Raw genomic sequence first — 17730 nt, forward strand, 5'->3', positions numbered from 1 at the left:
GGGCCCCTGCAGACCCTGCACCTGGGGGCGGAGACCCTGCAGGAGCCAGGACAGCAGCTCCAGGGTCCACCTCCCCAGCTCCCCACTCCCGTACCCGCAGGAAGGGAGTCACACAGCAGGTGCTATGTAGCTTGGGGCTTTCACATCAAGCACTCAGGGCAGAGGGGGGCCTAAGAGAGTTATGGAATAAAAAAGGACAAGAGGTGGATTTGAAATCCTTTCTGGGGCTTAACTAGAATGAGCCTGAAGCGTGATTGCTGTTTACAAAGGTCCCAGTCTCCCTGAGCAGTGAATGATCGGCATCTCGCTATCTTATTTACACCTTGTTGTATATTCTAGATCTCCTGTAATGAACATGCTTTTATAATCAGGAAATATAACTTATAAGCAAAGAACGGATAGTGTCAGAGTGTCCCCAGATCACCCCATCTGTAGAGTGCCCAGGATGCGAGAACAGGGCTTTTGCTGGCCCCAGGGGACAGGCTTCCTGTCCCCACCTTCCAGCAGCCCCTGAGTTCCTGTGGGCAAGTCCCAACTCCATGGCCTGTTTCTTCGACTGTCAAATGGGAATGACAGTGTCTGCATGGGCCGTACAAGAGAGATGCCCACAATAATAACACCTGCGACCCAGAGCTGTGGAGACTAGGGGTCCCCGTCAGGGATGTGGGAGAGCATCATGAGGGAGTGGAGCTGCCCTCGCGGAAGACGGGGCTGCCCTGAGTAAGAGAGACATTCCAGGAATGGAAACAAGACATGGCCATCTTAATCTCCAACTACCCACAAAACCAGTCTATTTAATCAGAGTGTGCGTGCTGTTGGTCTACACAGCACTCCTTGGGGGTGGCCCCATTCCTGTCCTCGGACTGCCTCTTGAGAGAGGGTCAGTGATCGGCCTCGGGGAACTCTTCTGCCAGCATCTGTCCACCCTTGGATGGACAAATCACCCAAGGGGCCAGCTGCAAATGGTGGCCGAGGCGGGAGCAGAACCCGGGCCCCCTTTCTCGGCCCAGCACCCCCACTGCATTCCAGCCCGAACACTCACAGCAAGTTCCCAGCAGGGCCTGTTGCCCCTGAAGGGGAAGGAACCCCCCTGAGGATGCACGCGTGACTGAAGTGACAGGTGACAGGTGCTTTGGGGAACCAGCAGCCTCATGCTTGCCACGCCCCTCACTCTATTTCCCTCAGAGGCAGAAAGCCCCGACTCTCTCTGCTTCCAAGGCACATGGAAAGTTCCAGCACAACCCCAGCCTTGTGCAGCTAAGGACAAGAAGCAGAGCATCACGGGCATCCCAGATACCATTCAGGGTGTGGGGGGGGTGGCTCATACATTGTCCTCACTGCAGCCAACCTCCCCTCCACCCACCGGCTTCTGGAAGAAACAGCAAGTCATGAATTCTAACCGAAGCCACAGCCCCAGTGCCCACTTCTACTTGGGGTTATCTGAGCACCCTCTACTCCTGCTTTGGGGCTTTAACTGAAAATAACTACTTTTGAACCAAAGCCCTGGCATCTAGGGTGAGCTCCAAAATGGCAGGATGATACCACCTCTGGCTTTGGAGGCCAGTGGAGCCCTACAGCACACATCACAGCCCCCGGGACACCATGGTTAAATGACTGCACAAGGGCAGGTCACTTCTACACTGGGGCCTCTCCTTGCCCACACGCACATGGAAGACAGCATGAGTGCCCAGCTCTCTGCCTGGCCAGGAAGCCTGCAAAACACCCTGCATCCCTGTCTTGACGATTGAAGCAGTCACTGTTCATTTTCCATCCAAACCACAGAAAAAAAGCCCTTAAATTCTTAAGTAAGTTCTAAAACCTCCTCTATAAATGCCATCTCCACGTCACAGGAGCCCCTGGGGAGCAGCTGGTCCCACCTCTTATTTGGAGAAATGTGATTGCCTCAATCCTAAGTGAGCGCCTCTGGGCACAGACGGTCCCTGCGGTCCCACCAGCGCTCCCAGCGGGGTGCGCAGTGCACAGCCGGCCAAGCCCTGGCCCTTACCCATGACCATGGTGAATCTGGGGAGCTCTTGTCCTGCGGGGGCTCCCAGGTAGACCTGCCACGGTCCTGCTCCTCCATGGCCCGGCCTGCGGGATGCTGGCAGTCTCCTCACCCAGCTCAGGAGATCAGTGTCCCAACGTGGCTGATTTCACCCCCTCTCTGAAGCTGGGAGGCTGGGGGGAGGGGGGGCTGATGGAGCCCAGAGCAGTCGGCTTCCCTTTACAGCCAGGAGCCCAGCCAAGTCACAAGGCTCAGGAAAAGAGCAGAGTGTTGAATTGCAAATCCTCTCCCACCTGGGGAATGGCTAGCAAACAACCCGAGCCGTTTCTGGAAGATGCAGAGATTCCCAGCACAGGCCAGTCTTCCTGAGCTTAGTGGCACAGGGGTGGGAGCCATGACCCCTGCTGGCGGCCACTGGCTCCAGTCAGTTAGATGGACTAACTCCCCCCTCCCCACCCCTGGCACACAGCTCTAGAGGGCGGATGTGGGGGGCTGACAACAGCAGGTGTTGGAGAGACCACGTCCATCCAGTGCTGCCTGCAGGGCGGGAGGAGCCTGCTCACGTTCCCCTCCACCACCAGTTCCCACCCCCACCCCTGGGATCCTTTCTCTCTGTTCCTCCAGTCCCGTTCCTGCGAGCTGCCTGGGCACACCTCGGGGAGTCAGGAAGGCTGGGTTCCTGGAACCCTCCCCTAGAAGCCACTGCTGTCCCCTCTATCACACGCAGCAGCATCAGGCACAGCCTGTTTCGAATACTGCCCCCCACCCCACCGCCAGGCTAAGTACTCCAACTCCATTCTGGTATATATTGTCCACAGCCACCCTCTAGGCTTACAGACGCAACTTAGGAGCTTGAAGAATGACCTTGGGTCACGAAGCAGGAAGTGGCAAAGCACGGCCAGGCTGACTTCAAATACGGTGCTGGAAATGTAGTTCGAATCCTACCAGGAGCCCTGGATTCGTGGTGATGGGCTGGGCTCACGGAGGCCCAGGGTGTAGAGGGACCTGCAGCAGGGTGTGAGGGCGAGCATAGAATGGGGGCAGTTCCGGGGCAAGGCTGGGAACAAAGGGCCCGCTGCTGGAGCAGGTGCAGGGGCTTTGACCTGGTTTGACAAGAACCTCGAGATCCCACCCAGAGGGAGAGGGTGGCCCCCAGACAGCACAGCAGGGCAAAGGAAGGGGCTTTAGAAGAGTGACAAGTCAGGCTCACCGACTCAACTCTTACCACAGAGGACTCCCCCATCCAAGCTCTGCTTTTCCTCTTGTCCCTGCAACGGGTGACAGGTGACCCTGACATTAAGGCCAACCACCTCCTGATTGAAAGATCAACCCCACTTCTGAAACTCCTCCCTGGCCAAGCCTTCTCCGACTCCACTCTTCACAGCTCTTTCTCCTTCCCTCCAGAGAGTACCCTGACCCACACGGAGTCCAGCGGGGCTGCTAGGGAGAGTGAAGTTTCGAACACAGGAAAGCTGTGTCCTATCTAATGCAAGGGGGTTTCTGTAAAGGGTTCTGTAAAGGGGAACGTGTAAAGGGTTCTGGGGGCAGTGGCTTCCCCCAGGTGCTGCATCTGGGAAGGAGCAGGGAGGGGCTTGATCCCAGGCCTCCGCAACCAGGTCACCACGGTCCTGGCCACCCTGGTGTCCCTGGCTCTGCTCACCCGGAGAAGTACAGAGAGCGCACAGCCTCAGAGCCGGGTGGCCTCCCCGCCCCCACCATCTCCCATAGTCTGAACGCCTGAGTGTTATTAACTATAAGGGAGAAAATAACACTTTGAGACACTTCTACTGAGCTGGGTCACCACCACTCTTACTATTTTTAATTCATCCCGTCAAGATACTTTAAGAACCTCATGACCAACGAGTGATAAGATCGTGAGTAATTATACCTGGCCTTGTCTAGCGTTTAGCCAGAAATCTGACGGAGGTACAGGGCTGCACAGACCGATGTTACTCTGAACACGGAGGCCGGCGCCACGGCATCGATTAGGAGGACGCAGCCCCGCGGACGCTCCGGGAGGAACGAGCCAGGGCAGGGTCCCCGGAGCTCGGAGCCCAGGCGGCTCACGCCCTGGCGGCTGGCAGCGGCCGGAGATCGGCAGACACGCGTCTCGCTGCAATGTCAGGCCGCTGAGAGCCAGCACTTGCTTGGCCGGTCTGCCCAGAAGTGGGGACGTGAGCGCAGACGGGGCGCCCAGAAGCCGTGGGTGACGCGTAGACCTCACAACCTGAGTCCCACAGACCTGGGCTCCGGCTCTGACCCTCCCCTTAGCAGCAATTCTGACTCAGTCTCCAAGAGCCTTTGTTTCCTTATCTGGGAAACACAAGGATAAAAATAGAGTTGTTGTGGGGACACTTGAGGCTGTGTGTGGAGAGTCCTTGACGCAATGCCTACCTCGCATGGGTTAGACTCTCAAAAAGAAGTAGCAACTATTAATCCTCACGATAACTTCGACGTAGGCATTAATAGCTCCATTTTACAGATGAAGAAACTGAGCCTGTGTTTATTGGGGGCTTCCGTCAGCTGCCGACTCTCCATCATTTCCTGCCCTACAGCTCCTGAGACTCCATCAGTGCCCCAAGGGGCTGTGGCCAGGACCAAGCTGAATTTCCCCTGAGACACCTCCCCCCGGCTGTGTGCCCCCCAGCTGTGAAGAATCCCCCAGGCTGCCAGGCCAGAGGCTGAGAGGCACCTGCTAAGCCCCCAAGAACACTGGATTTTTCCATTCCCATTTCCCCTAAACGCCTTTCCCCTCCTCTCTTCCTTTTCAAATTTGTCCACTTTCTGGGCCCATGTCAGACCTCCTTCCTCCATGGAGCCTTCCCAGATCTGTCCACCCCATAATAAGTCTTCCATCCTTTGACGTTTGAGGGAAAGGATGAGGTCGAAACAGACATGTCTGAGTCCCTTCCATGTGCCTAGTATTTGCTCACACACGCCATCTCTAATCGTCAAGGTTTGCTTTTTCCCAGAAAAGGAGACAGGCTCAGGGAGGCTCACCCGGCCAGGAAGAAGTGGAGAGACTCCTCCTCACCCAGCACGTCAAGTGTGCCAGGGAGGGAGCTTACCTGCGGGTCCAGGTCACCCCTTGGCCAGGCCTTACTGCTCTTTGGCTCCAGCGGTACTTCACACAGTGGCCAGGACCCAGCATGGGAAAAAGTCACATCAGGTGGGGTTTTTTCATTAATAAACTTAATTTTTCTCGAGTAGGTTAGGTTGATCCGCAAATTCGATCTGAAAACACAGAGAGTTCTCATGTACTGTGGTCCCATACATGCATACCTTCCCCACTATCATCATCCCGGCCCCTGCTTAGTACACTTGTTACGACTGACGAGCCCACACTGACATCATTATCACCCAGAGTCCGTGGTCGACATTAGGGCTCATTACTGGTGTGGTACAGTCTCTGATTTCGACAAACACATACTACCATGGATCTAGCTTTTTAGTATCTGCCCTAAAAATCCTCTGTGTCCCACCTACTCATCCCTCCTGCCCTCCATGTCTTTTCCTGGCCTGAGAGCTCATTTCTTTTTAGTGCTGACTGCTATTCCATTATCTGGATGGACCTCAGCTGGTTCATCTATTCACCTATGGAAGAATATCTGGGTTGTTTCCAGGTTTTGGCAATTATGAATACAGCTGCTACAAACATCTGTACGCATATAAGGTTTGTGTGTGGGCGTAAGTTTCCAACTCTTTCGGATGAAGACCAAGGAGCGCAATTTCTGGATTGTATGGGAAGCGTATGTTTAGTTTTATAAGAAACCACCAAACTGTCTTCCAAAGTGGCTGCACCGTTCTGCGTTCCCACCAGCGGTGGAGCGAGCGTTCCTGCTGCCCCCCGTCCTCGCCAGCACTGGGCATTGTCAGTATTCCAGATTTTCGCCATTCTAACAGGTGTGTCGTGGCACCTCGTGGTTGTGTTAATTTGCATCTCCCTGATGCCTTATGATGGGGAGCATCTTTCATATGTTTACTTGCCACCTGTGTGTCTTCTTTGTTGAGGTGTCTGCGAAGGTCTTTGGCCCATTTTTTAATCCAGTTGTTGGTTTTCTTATAATTGAGCTTGAAGAATTCTGTATTTTGGATAAGAGTCCTTTATCATGAACATACACTAGATCCATCAAGGTCCCAGTAGAAAACAAACAGGACCCTTGGGCTGAGTCCTTAAGGAAGCCGAGACTGTTGACAAGATATGGGCAAAGTTGAGGAAGACCGCCAGGGGGCGGTGACAAGACCAATACCAGCCAGAGGAGGGGCCAAGGCCAGCCTGGGCTGGGGGAAAGGAGAGGGGCAGTGTGGCCGGAGCCCAGGTGTAGGAGGCAGGGCATCAACCACCAAAGGTGTCCACATCCTAATCCCCAAAACCTATGTCTATGTCACGTCCTGGAGGTCACATTTCACGGCAAAGGGAAATTAAGGCTACAGTGGAGTTAAGGTTGCTGGTTGGCTGGGCTTAAAATGGGGAGACTGTTCCAGATTATCTCCAAACAATCACCTGAGTAGTCGCCCCAGACACTCCTCCTGCTTTGCCGCTGCAGAGCTCAGCACACCTGTCACCACTGCTTGTCACCGCAGTCTCTGCCCTTGCTGTGTATATCAGGTGGGCCCGATGTAATCACAGGGTCTTTAAACGAAGAAGGGGGAGGCAGGAGAGAAGCAGAAATGGCAGCATGGGAGCAATGTGGCACGACCTTGCTGACTTTAAGGAGGAGGAGACCACAAGGCAATGGCACTGGCAGCCTGCAGCAACCGGAAGGCAAGGACACGGGTTCTCCGCTAGGGCTTCCGGAAGGAGCACACCCTGCCAACACTGTGATGGGAGCCCCGCCAGACCTGGGCTTCTGATCTACTGAACTGTAAGGTAATTACTCTGCACTGTCTGCAGCCATCCCATTTGCTGTCACTTATTACAGCAGACGTCGAAGGCTAGGACATGAAGGAGCTGGAGGAGACCCCTGCAGGAGCTTTGGTGGAGGGTGCCAAGTGTGGGGGCCCATCAGCAGTAATCCAGCGGGGAGGAAGTGAAAGGAACAATACCTTCAACTCTCTCCTCCCACTTTCTCATTGTCCACCATGGGCTGAACCCACGTGGAAGACAGAGAACTCAGGGCAGAGCAGAGAAGAATGAAGAACGAGTATGGAAATGCATAATGAAGGGAAGATATGTGTGTGTGTACGCGCACGCACACAGACACATGCCTGCCTATCTCTCTCTCACACATACACATGCTCTGTGGTTGTTGTGAAGGTAAACTCTATTTTCTGAGTCAGAAAATCCTACCATGGCTCAATCCTGGAGTAAGGGAAACAGGAATTAACTCTTTTTTTCAAGGTTCAAGTAGCAAATAATCTCTCCAGGTCATCGATTGGCATCAGGATCCGAAGCTGCGTAGGGACTGGAAGCTGTGTTAGTACAACAAAGTACTACGACCTCAGAGGCTCCAACAACAGAAATTCAGTTGCTCACAGATCTGCAAGGGGCTGCAAGTCCAAGGTTAAGGTGCCAGCTGATTTGGCTACTGCTGAGAACTCTTCCTGGCAGGCAAACAGTTTCCTTCTCACCGTGTCTTCAGATAGCAGAAAGAGAGGGAGCTCTCTGCTACCTCCACTTGTAAGGACACTAATCCTAAGGGATCAGGGCCGTACCCTTCTGACCTCATTTAACCCTAATTACTTCCTTACTCCTAATACAGTCATACTAGGTTGTAGGCTTCAGCATATGAATTGGGGGAAGAGGGACACAAAGCTGTCCATAGCAGATGCCCTTTTGATTGCGTCTTGCAAGTAATCAGCCAAGAAGGTCAGGAATCTGGGCACACAAAGCAAGCAAAGGGTCCTGGCCTCAGTGACCCTCTGGCCTGACCAGGAAGCCTCGTTAATACTTTACATGGTTCACCTGAGAGCCCAAAGCTGCATCTCTCCATCTCTGGCATCCCTGGACTCAGAACTGCTGACCTTCTACTGCTGCTCACACCCGGTGGATCTCTCTAGCGCTGAGTGGTTCTGAGTTACCTGCTGCATAATTAGATGTGGAATCCTTTAGCCCCGTCTAGCATTCAACAGGAGAGCCAGGATTTTTATTCTAACATAGACAGTGGAGGACATCAGGGGTCAGAGTCTCCCAATACAGACTGAAACTAGTCTTAACACAAGGGATGTTTTGTTTTTATTCAGAGACAAAATTAGGTTCATATGGGTATGGAAGAGGCAAGCTATGGGCCCAGTGCATCCACACGTGGATACACTCTCTGAGAAGTATTTCAGGTTAGAAGGACCGCAAATGAGACTTACAAACAGAGGGCACGTCGGGCACTCTGCTGTGGTCTCCTGGGTGAAGACAGAAATTGTGAGCCCTCTGACATGGCCACAGGGGGAACCCACGGGGTGAATCAATGGTGCTGATTCTTCCTCACTGCCACATTAACCGCATTTTGTAGGCTGCCTCTGACCTGGCTGGAGAGGCTTATCCATTGAAGACACCAAGGAAACTCTCCTCTTTCTACATGACAGAGGATGCTTACCTAGAGCTGTCCTAAAAAGGTAATCATACCTCCTTCACCTCTTGGATACTCCCACCAGTGCCACAAATGAAAAACCAGGAACCGCTGCCTTTGTCTTTGAGCTTCCTACCATGTAAAGGCTGAACTCCTGTAGTGACAGCCGGGGGACTCCAGTCCTGAAGACTCCTATCTGCTCAGTGCTCTAACTCACAGGAGTAAAGAGGCTGATGGCTTGCCAGGAACATAGAGCTGGTGAATGGCAGAGCCGAGACTCCTGTCCACCTCTCCTGATCCCAAGCCCACTGTCCTCTCCACCATTCCAGCCTCGACCTTGGGAGACTGAATACTTGGAGAAGTCTTCCAAAGGGAAGCAGGAACTTGCCTTTTTCCAAATTCTACAGGCCTTACTGAGCTACCCGAAACCCAGTAAAGAGTTAAAAATTTATTAATACAGGTTTTTTGCTTCAAAGAAATTTGTCTAAAACTCATGTATGGACTCCTTGTTGTGGACTGAATCGTGTCCCCCAAAAATCCCTTTGTTGCAATCTTAGCCCACGATGTTACTGTAAGATTATATATCTGGCTGAAAGATTAAAGTATCAGTGGAGCATAGCAACTTTGCCGAAGACAAAGAATCAGGAGACCTGGGTTTGGCTGTAGTAAGGATCAGGGGTTCTAAGCGCAAGACAAGTAAAGGCCTTTTAACTCTAAAGTTCTGGCATTTACAAGGGTTAAGGAAAGGGACTAATGAAAGGTTTTAAAGCATGTTAACACACTTCTTTTCACTTCCTCACCCTGCTCCATGGGAATGACATCCTAAAAGCCTGGGAAAGCCTGATACCGTGAGGACGCTTGTATCAGAGACAAAGAAATCCCTGGAGGATGTTAGTGTGGTGTTCGAACAGCCCTTCAGCAAGAAGAGTCACAGCTGCCAAGTGCCAAAGTTCTGGCAAGCGTTTGACCAGCTGTCTCTGGGACTACACACACAGGAGCACAGCGCAAGCGGCCCAGGTGCATGGTACCCATGGGATGCCTATGTATACTGAAGGTTTGGAGCTTTCTCACAGATTGGCTCATTTAACCTTCAAGGAGCCTCTGCAACGTAAATATTTTTTTAAATGCAGAAATGGGTTGAGAGGTTTAAAAAACTTGCTAAAGTTCACGCAGCTGGTAAGTCAGGCCCAACCCCTCTGTATCACCTTCCACCCAGCACCCAGTGCTTCCGTGGATTGAACTGAACGGAGAAATGTAAAGGCAGCCAACAGGCTTACATTCGCTGGCTGGTCCCGCCCCGGCGTTTGCTCAGGGGCATCCTTCGGGGGGCGGGTCCTCCCATTCTGGAGGTTCGTGGAGAGGAGGAGGCGCTCGCTCTCCTCTCTGGGCAGCTCGCCCAGTCTCCGCGCAGTGAGAGGGAGGGAGCGCCGGCCGCGGGAGCGGGATGGAGAGCAGCAGCCCGCGGCCCCCGAGGCCCACTCCGGGCCCTGTGCTGAGCCTGGACGCCCGCCTGGGCGTGGACACGCGCCTCTGGGCCAAGGTGCTGTTCACCGCTCTCTACTCGCTGATCTTCGCTCTGGGCACGGCGGGCAATGCGCTGTCCGTGCACGTGGTGCTGAAGGGGCGCGCCGGGCCCCCGGGGCGCCTGCGCTACCACGTGCTCAGCCTGGCGCTCTCCGGGCTGCTGCTGCTGCTGGTCAGCGTGCCCATGGAGCTCTACAACTTCGTGTGGTTCCACTACCCCTGGGTGTTCGGCGACCTGGGCTGCCGCGCTTACTACTTCGTGCGCGAGCTGTGCGCCTACACCACGGTGCTCAGCGTAGCCAGCCTGAGCGCGGAGCGCTGCCTGGCCGTGTGCCAGCCCCTGCGCGCCCGCCGCCTGCTGTCGCCGCGCCGGACCCGCCGCCTGCTGTCGCTCGTGTGGGCCGCCTCGCTCGGCCTCGCCCTGCCCATGGCAATCATCATGGGGCAGAAGTACGAGCTGGAGACGGCTGGCGGGGAGCCGGAGCCCGCCTCGCGAGTGTGCACCGTGCTGGTGAGCCGCGCCACGCTCCAGGTCTTCATTCAGGTAAGGGGGAGGGAGGCTAAAGGGCCTGTGTTTTCACTTCGAATACTCGCGACCGCCCTTTCCCCGGGAAATTTGGGTCTCACTGCCCCATTTTACAGAGGACCTGGGTAGAGGCTTGGCAAAGATGAGGCATTAAGAGAAGCCCACATTTGAATTCAAAACTAATTCTGGAAGTCTGCGTTCTTCGCAATGTTGCAAGAGTGATGACCAAATATCACTGGGCATAAGAACTGTGGGAGAGGGGGAGCTGTAGAAATACAGATTTCATAACCCACTCCAGCCTTCTACATTTTTAGCACCAAAACTAACCATCTTCAGCCTCACTGCAGAATATCCAGTTTAATGGGATTTTGTGGAGATATAAAAGAGAGGCCTGAATATTTAATATTAATGAAGGATTTCAGAAGAAATACATGTATTAATTGTAGCCTTAACAAGAATTTGGAAAAATTTAAGTTAAACCTGATTAGAAAACCTTCCGCCTGGCTTCAGAAGTTGCTTACTATGGTCACTATAGGGAATTACTCAGAAGTGACAAGGTAGGATCCCTAATTTTTAAAAATCCACTTTCTATATCAGACATGTTTGTGGATTGTCAAATTCCTTGGCCAAATCTGGACCTGATGATAAAGAAGACAAAAACAAAAGCAAAAACACACCAGCAAGCAGAATAGTAATGATACTAATGAAACTGGTCATGCAGGGCTCCAGAGAGCAGTCAGAAGGAGTGGCCCCATTGACAATAGTGACAATAGTGGGAGCTGCTCTTCCTACCACATCAGGTCGACTAGTCATGACCTGAGACCTCATCGGTCCAGTCCACACGTTGCCTTCCACCACGACGATCCAAGCACATCACAGCTGCAGAGCCACATATCTAGAGCACCCATCGAGTCCCAGCAGGTTCTGAGCTGCAGCAGAACGACCTAGCTGAATAGTCAGAGCACCGCAGCTCCTGCCTTAGGTCTGTGTAGCTCCCTTCTGCACCCTGGTATGGCCATGGCAATGAACCAGCAACCACAGGCTCAAAAGCCTTGGTAGCCAAGTTCCACCAGTTTTCACCGACTAGAGTGGAAGCTTCCAGGCTGCACCTGTTATGGAGTGGAGTTTTGGGGGGGAGGGGAGAGCCAAGCAAGGTTTGTGCTGTGAATATGCTGCTTGCATAGTTTACTTTATGTGGTGCAAACTGACCGATGCGATAGAAACTGAAATGAGCCAGGGGGGAGCTTGCGACATTATGTGTAGTCAATTCCCTCACAGTAAGAGCCTTTTTCGAAAAATGGTATATTAAAAAATGCTTAACTTGAGACATACAGTCCATGTTAACAAAATAACCAAACTCAAATTAGGATTATTTCGGTCCACCTTCTTTTTCAGTGTCTTATCGCTCACTGTCCATATTTATCAGTGTTTTTTGACTACAAAAAATTGCTCATAGTTTTTGAAAATACAAAAAACTGTATTGTATTTCAAAGTGCCCAAAAATTACTAGCTTATGAATATACATTTACCTTCGATTTCTGTCTTGACTGGTATTAAAGTTACAATTTGATAATGAGTATGTTGTTGCTGATAAAACCCTGCCTGGTTCTGCAACAAAGTAAAATGACTGTCACTTAGTGATTTATTTTTGTCTTGGTGCCGCTGATTTGTCCGCATGCATTAAGAAAAAAGCATGAGTGATAGCTCCTTAAAAAGGTACAGCACCCAACCCAGATATTTTGTACTGATTTTAAAGTGCTATTAAAATGTTCAGTTCAGGGACGCCTGAATCGCTCAATTGGTTTAGCATCTGCCTTTGGCTCAGGTCATGAGCCCGGGTCCTGGGATTGAGCCCCACATCGTTGTCGGGCTCCCTGCTCAGGAGGGAGTCTGTTTCTCCCTCCCCCTCCCCCTGTTCCTTCTCTCTCGCTTGTTTACTCTTTCTCTCTTTCACAAATAAACAAATAAAATATTTTAAAAAAACAAAAAAAGTAAAAGAATAAAACGTTCAGTTTAGGGGCACCTGGGTGACTCGGTCGATTAAGTGTCGGACTCTTGATTTCGGCTCAGGTTGTGATGCTGGGGTCCTGGGATCAAGCCTCGTGGTGGGGCCCTATACTCAGCACAAAATCTGCTTGAGGATTCTCTCTCTCCCTCTCCCTCTGCCCCTCCCCCTCCTCCCCCCAAACAAATAAATCTTAAAAAAAATAAAAAATAAAAACTTAAAATGTTCAGTTTAAAACAAAATGTTCATACAGAATCAATAAGGAAAAACCCTATAACACATATACTCTGAATTTTTTAAAGATTTACTTATCTATTTATTTGAGAGAGAGAGAGAGAGAGAGCAGGAGCAGGGGGAGGAGCAGAGGGGGAAGATCTCAAGCAGACTCTGCACCAAGTCTGACGCGGGGCCCAATCCCACGACCCCAAAATCGTGAACTGAGCTGAAACCGAGAGTTGGACACTCAACTGACCGAGCCACCCAGGCGCCCCATATACCTTGAACTTTAAAATTTAAACATTTAAAAAACAAGGTCTTATATAATAGGCTTGTTTCTCATCAGTCAAAAACCATCAACTAATAATTACAAGGCTTGACACATAAAATAGCTGTTCCCTTACCACCGCTTCACACTTTGATTTATATTCTCTTGTTGAGGGGCAGCTACTGTCCACCCTTAGCTCTTGCTGCTCTTTGCCTACATATTTCTAAAGAACATGCCTGCTTGGTTTCGCAGTTTTGATATTTTACGCAGTGTCTTCTAACTGGAGAGAAAGAGCAGTCTGCTCTCTCGCACTGCATGCCTACCCTCCTCGTCCCGCGTCCACACACGTCTCACCACTCCTCCAGCGCAATTACGGCAGGGTATGATAATCTTACGCTCAGTACTTACATACTGTGACTATGCTAAGCGTTCTTCACGGATGAACCACATCATATATTTTTATTATATTTCCTTTCCAGTGTTAACTTTACTTCCTTGCCATCAATAATGGTCTTTTTTTTTTTCAATTTGCTTAGTTTCCTGTGATCTATTTCTCATGCATGTTTTACTCCTCTACTAGAAGTATAAATACTATTTCAGTATGTCCAGACCCATTCGGTCAACTCTCAGTTGCTCCTCCAGTCGCCCCTGGAGCCCCCCTCTCTCCTGCTCCAATCTAACTGGGTGTGTAGCGACATCTTCCATCACTCTGCTCTTCTGCTTCATACCCTATTTTTGGATCCCGGGTCTCTCTTTATTGGTTTACAACCTTATTTTGATGGAACATATGCCCTCATAACCTCCTGTGACCTGAGGAAAGGTCCACAGAAGGTTAAAAAAAAAAGTGTGATTTTACATGTCTAAAAATGTTCCAGACTATGGAACGTAAGATGGCCGGGCACAGAATTCCTCACAAGTTGTAAAGCATCACTCCACTGTTTTCCAGCTTCCACTGTTGCCTTAAAGAAGTCCAGCGCCATTCTGGTTCCCATTCTTTGTATGTGCCCTGTCTTCTCCCTCTGGAAGCTTTCAAGGACTTCTTTCCCCACATCGTGCTAAAAGTCTTAAGAACGTGCCTTGATGTGGGCTTATTTTCATCCATGGTTCTGAGCCTCCAGGCAGCCTTTCAATCTGGAAGCTTATATCCCTCACTCTTGGAAAAACTTTCTTCAATGTGGTTTATTTTAAAAAATTATTTCCTCCCCTCTCTTTTCTCTATTTGCTTTCTAGAACCCACTATTACTCAGACAATGAGTGTCCTCAACTAATCCCAAATGTTCTTGTTGTCTCTCCTTTTTTTATTGCTCTCTCCCATCTTTCTGAGAAGCTTCTCAACCTTATCTTGTAACCCTGCTGTCATCCCCTCCCCAACTGCTGCAGATTCCTGGGCCCTGGGCACAGCCTGATGACCAGAGCATCACAGAGCCTTGGTGCCACCACCATAAGAAATGGAATTACCTTTACAGGTGAATGTGCTGGTATCCTTCGTGCTCCCCTTGGCATTAACTGCCTTCCTGAACGGGGTCACTGTGAGCCACCTGGTGGCCCTCTGCTCCCAGGTGCCGTCCACTTCTGCCCCAGGCAGCCCCACCCCCAGCCACGTGGAGCTAACGAGTGAAGAGAGGAGGACAGTCCCCCATGGGGGCCAGGCCAGCCTGGTGAGACACAAGGACTCCAGCCGGCTCCGCGGTCTCCAGCACAGCGTCCAGGTTCTCAGTTAAGTACTCAGTAACACTGCCCTGAGCAGAAGAGTTAGGGCTCCAGTGAGGAGGGAGGAATCAGGAGATGCTAAGGAAGAGCTTTTTAATAGACTGGATCTGGGGGTGATGGAAAAATCAACAGACTATCTGGCTTACGACTTGAGTGCTAGATGGATGGTGGACCATCAGTCGATCAGGAAGAAGAACAGAAAAGGCTTTATGAGGCAGAGGACATTTAAGTTCAGTTGTCTCTACAATTAGACAATCAGGTGGGAGTATCTAGCCCTGATTTGAGAGTATATTCTGGTGGTCAGGAGGAGGTTATAGAGGTTGTAGAAGTTTCTAGAAGGATGTCAGTGTACAGGTGGGGTTTAAAGTGGGTATTCACCCAGACACCAGGGTAACATCAGGTTTGGCTACAGATCCAGATCAAATGTGTCAGATAGCCTCAAAGTTCCCTTCCAACCCCTGGATTCTGGGAACAAGTTCCAGGGAAATGCTGTGGTCAGCTTGGCATCTTCCTCCCTGGAGATTGCATAACTGGGAATGTCTGCTCTCTGTTGCTCTCTCCCTCCCCACCTGTTCTGCAGGAGCTATTGTGGCTGTGTATGTCGTCTGCTGGATGCCGTATCACGTCCGCAGGCTCATGTACTGCTACGTTTCCGATGACGGGTGGACTGGGTAGGTGCAGTGGAGGGACCCAAGCACATAGGGAAGGACCACTGGGCCGGGCTTGGAACGGTCTATGCTCTCCACAGGGATTCCCAATTGTTGGGTCTTTTGTAACTCCGGCTTCCATTCCAGCTGGTCCTGCCCAGTCTGTGCACTCAAACTCTCTGAGCTGAGCGTGGGGAACAGGGCATTTTCTACCAACTTCCCTGAACTACTAAGGTCATGTGAGTGAGAGATCTCAGTGGTGACCAGGGCTATGGGCATCCTGACCACAGGATGGAGAGGTCCACGGGTGGGGGGAGAGCAGGGGGAGGGCCTTGCTATTGCAAGGAGAGGGGAGGAAGCCTCAGAGGCTCACTGAGTCCATGAGCTAACAAGAGTCCCCTGGATAGAGACCAGACCATGTATGCCTTTTGGGACACAACTGGAAAAGAGAAAATCTCCTGTCTTCTTTGGGAAATCACTATGCCCCTGATCCTAAGTGGAAGGCAAACATCCAAGAGAAGAGAGATCCACGCAGCCTCCAAGGAAATGGCTGTGTCAACAGATGCCTCATCCTCAAGAGCTATCAGCACCCCCTACACACAAATGCACATGCAGAGCCCTCCCCACAGCTGAGAATCCTTGTGGCGAGGAGCATGGCTTCTCAGAAGGACGTTCACTTCTCAGTGAAGCCACATCTCCTGGACCACACCCAACAGCACGAGGCTCCCAGCATCTCAGCGGGCTAGGCAACGGCCCCTGTCCATCAGCAGGTGCACCTTTCACTGTGCAGGGGACCGAGAACTGCACGGGAAACAGGGACTCAGAGGCTGGGTGCAGTGCACCCGCCAAGGGCAGCTGGTGTTGATGGACCATTTATCGAATTCGCACCACGCTTCCCAATAGCAGAAAAGAGGCCTTCCTCACCTGGCCCTCTGGAGGAGAGACGCTTTCTCCAGAAGAAAGGGCTGGATGCTGTGAGGTGGTGCAGGTCCTCTAACACACCTCCCGGGTTTCTCTTCCAGGACACTCTACAATTTCTATCACTACTTCTACCTGGTGACAAACACGCTTTTCTACGTCAGTTCAGCGGTGACCCCTGTCCTGTACAACGTTGTGTCCTCCTCCTTCAGAAAACTCTTCCTGAAAGCCCTGGGCTCCCTGTGTCGAGAGCACCACCGCATGGAGCCATGATCCCCGGAAGCCCTGGAGCCCCACCCGAATGGACCCAACTTGGGGCTCTGGGGAATCCCCCAGACACGCCTACCTGGATGAAACAGAAGAATGAACGAAGCAGACACTGACTGCTCGGTCACCCAGCGTTCAGACAAGCGATGTTATCACAAGTAACTCAAGCTCTGCAGTCAAATGTGCTCACCTGGACCCCCGGCCCCGCCACTTACCAGCTGTGCATCTGCAGACGAGTCACTTACACGCTGAGCCTCGGTCTTCTCATCTGTGTGATGGAGATGAACAGGACCCAGCTCTTAGAGTTGTTTGAAGATTAAAGTGCTTAGCACAGTGCCTAGTGCGTAATAAATAATAAATGTTGGCTGCCATATTTTTGTCATTGTTGTTACTGTTCTTATTTTTGCTGTTTTTCACTCTCCTGGATGTCCACCACATTCTCCTGTAGCTTATGCTCATCGGTTGTGGGCTCAGATGTCCTAAGAATTTCCACAAATGATAAAGGACAGTAATCCAGAAGCTTACTGGATTGTCACGTCACATGAGCTGTAGTAACCTCCTCCAGTCTCGCCCAGTAGGACTCCGTGAGTGTGGGAGGCCCCGGGGGCACCCACTCCCCTCCCCTGGCCTCTGGTTAGTGTGACTGCCTGACGCCAGGCATCTGAGGCCACCCAGTGGAAGACAGATGTGTGACCGACCTGGAAGCGGCAGGGTGCCACTTCTATTTATTTTGGGGATCCTGGGAATATGTTCATGACCACTGCCATCTTCTACATGGGAAAACAAAAGCAAAGCTAAGGAAGGTTCTTCTCCCACAACTTAGTAACTCAGGGACCAAAGCCCAGGCTTGGGAGTGAGCAGCGAGACTCACCAGTGCATCCTGCTATTTCCCAAGAGTCTGATGGCCAAAGAGCAACAAAAATGAAAGGCTCAACACGAAGGAACTGAGTGAATCACGATGATCCACTCAGTCCACTCAAATCCTATTTGTTAGGCCACCATTAAATAATAAGTATGAATCTTATTTAGCAACATAAACATATTGTGGTTGTACTATTTAAAAAGAACACGATAAAAAATTACATGATGAGATTATGCAAAAATCATTCAGATGCAGAGAAAAGGTCTAGAAGGAAGCCCT

The 17730-nt window shown here is 51.3% G+C and overlaps 2 protein-coding genes across 4 annotated transcripts in view; one reads left to right on the forward strand and one right to left on the reverse strand.

Annotated features, from left to right (window-relative positions):
* LPIN1 (lipin 1) overlaps nucleotides 1-2163 on the reverse strand; it is a 130321-nt gene extending 128158 nt beyond the window's left edge. For all 3 annotated transcript variants that reach the window (XM_045775972.2, XM_045775971.2, XM_045775970.2), the window contains exon 1: nucleotides 2006-2163. In XM_045775972.2, coding sequence (XP_045631928.1) covers nucleotides 2006-2083 — 78 coding nt within the window. In that variant the 5' untranslated portion in view covers nucleotides 2084-2163. The remainder of the gene's footprint in view (nucleotides 1-2005) is intronic.
* Nucleotides 2164-9915: 7752 nt separating this feature from the next.
* NTSR2 (neurotensin receptor 2) lies at nucleotides 9916-16962 on the forward strand. The gene is made up of 4 exons (XM_045775998.2): nucleotides 9916-10576; nucleotides 14514-14763; nucleotides 15338-15428; nucleotides 16427-16962. The coding sequence occupies exons 1-4, from the start codon at nucleotides 9953-9955 to the stop codon at nucleotides 16593-16595; spliced, it is 1134 nt and encodes a 377-aa protein (XP_045631954.1). The 5' UTR covers nucleotides 9916-9952; the 3' UTR covers nucleotides 16596-16962.
* The last annotated feature ends 768 nt before the right edge of the window (nucleotides 16963-17730 follow it).

Source organism: Ursus americanus, chromosome 7 (assembly GCF_024610735.1).
Source record: "Ursus americanus isolate L20-20 chromosome 7, mUrsAme1.1.p, whole genome shotgun sequence".
NCBI lineage: Eukaryota > Metazoa > Chordata > Mammalia > Carnivora > Ursidae > Ursus > Ursus americanus.

What these genes read in the sequence shown, in the direction of transcription:
- NTSR2 (XM_045775998.2), top strand. Translation starts at nt 9,953, where the DNA reads ATGGAGAGCAGCAGCCCGCGGCCCCCGAGGCCCACTCCGGGCCCTGTG. An exon ending in CGCTCCAGGTCTTCATTCAG is followed by an intron (nt 10,577 to 14,513) that starts GTAAGGGGGAGG and finishes TTACCTTTACAG; the next exon opens with GTGAATGTGCTGGTATCCTT. An exon ending in GCACAGCGTCCAGGTTCTCA is followed by an intron (nt 14,764 to 15,337) that starts GTTAAGTACTCA and finishes CCTGTTCTGCAG; the next exon opens with GAGCTATTGTGGCTGTGTAT.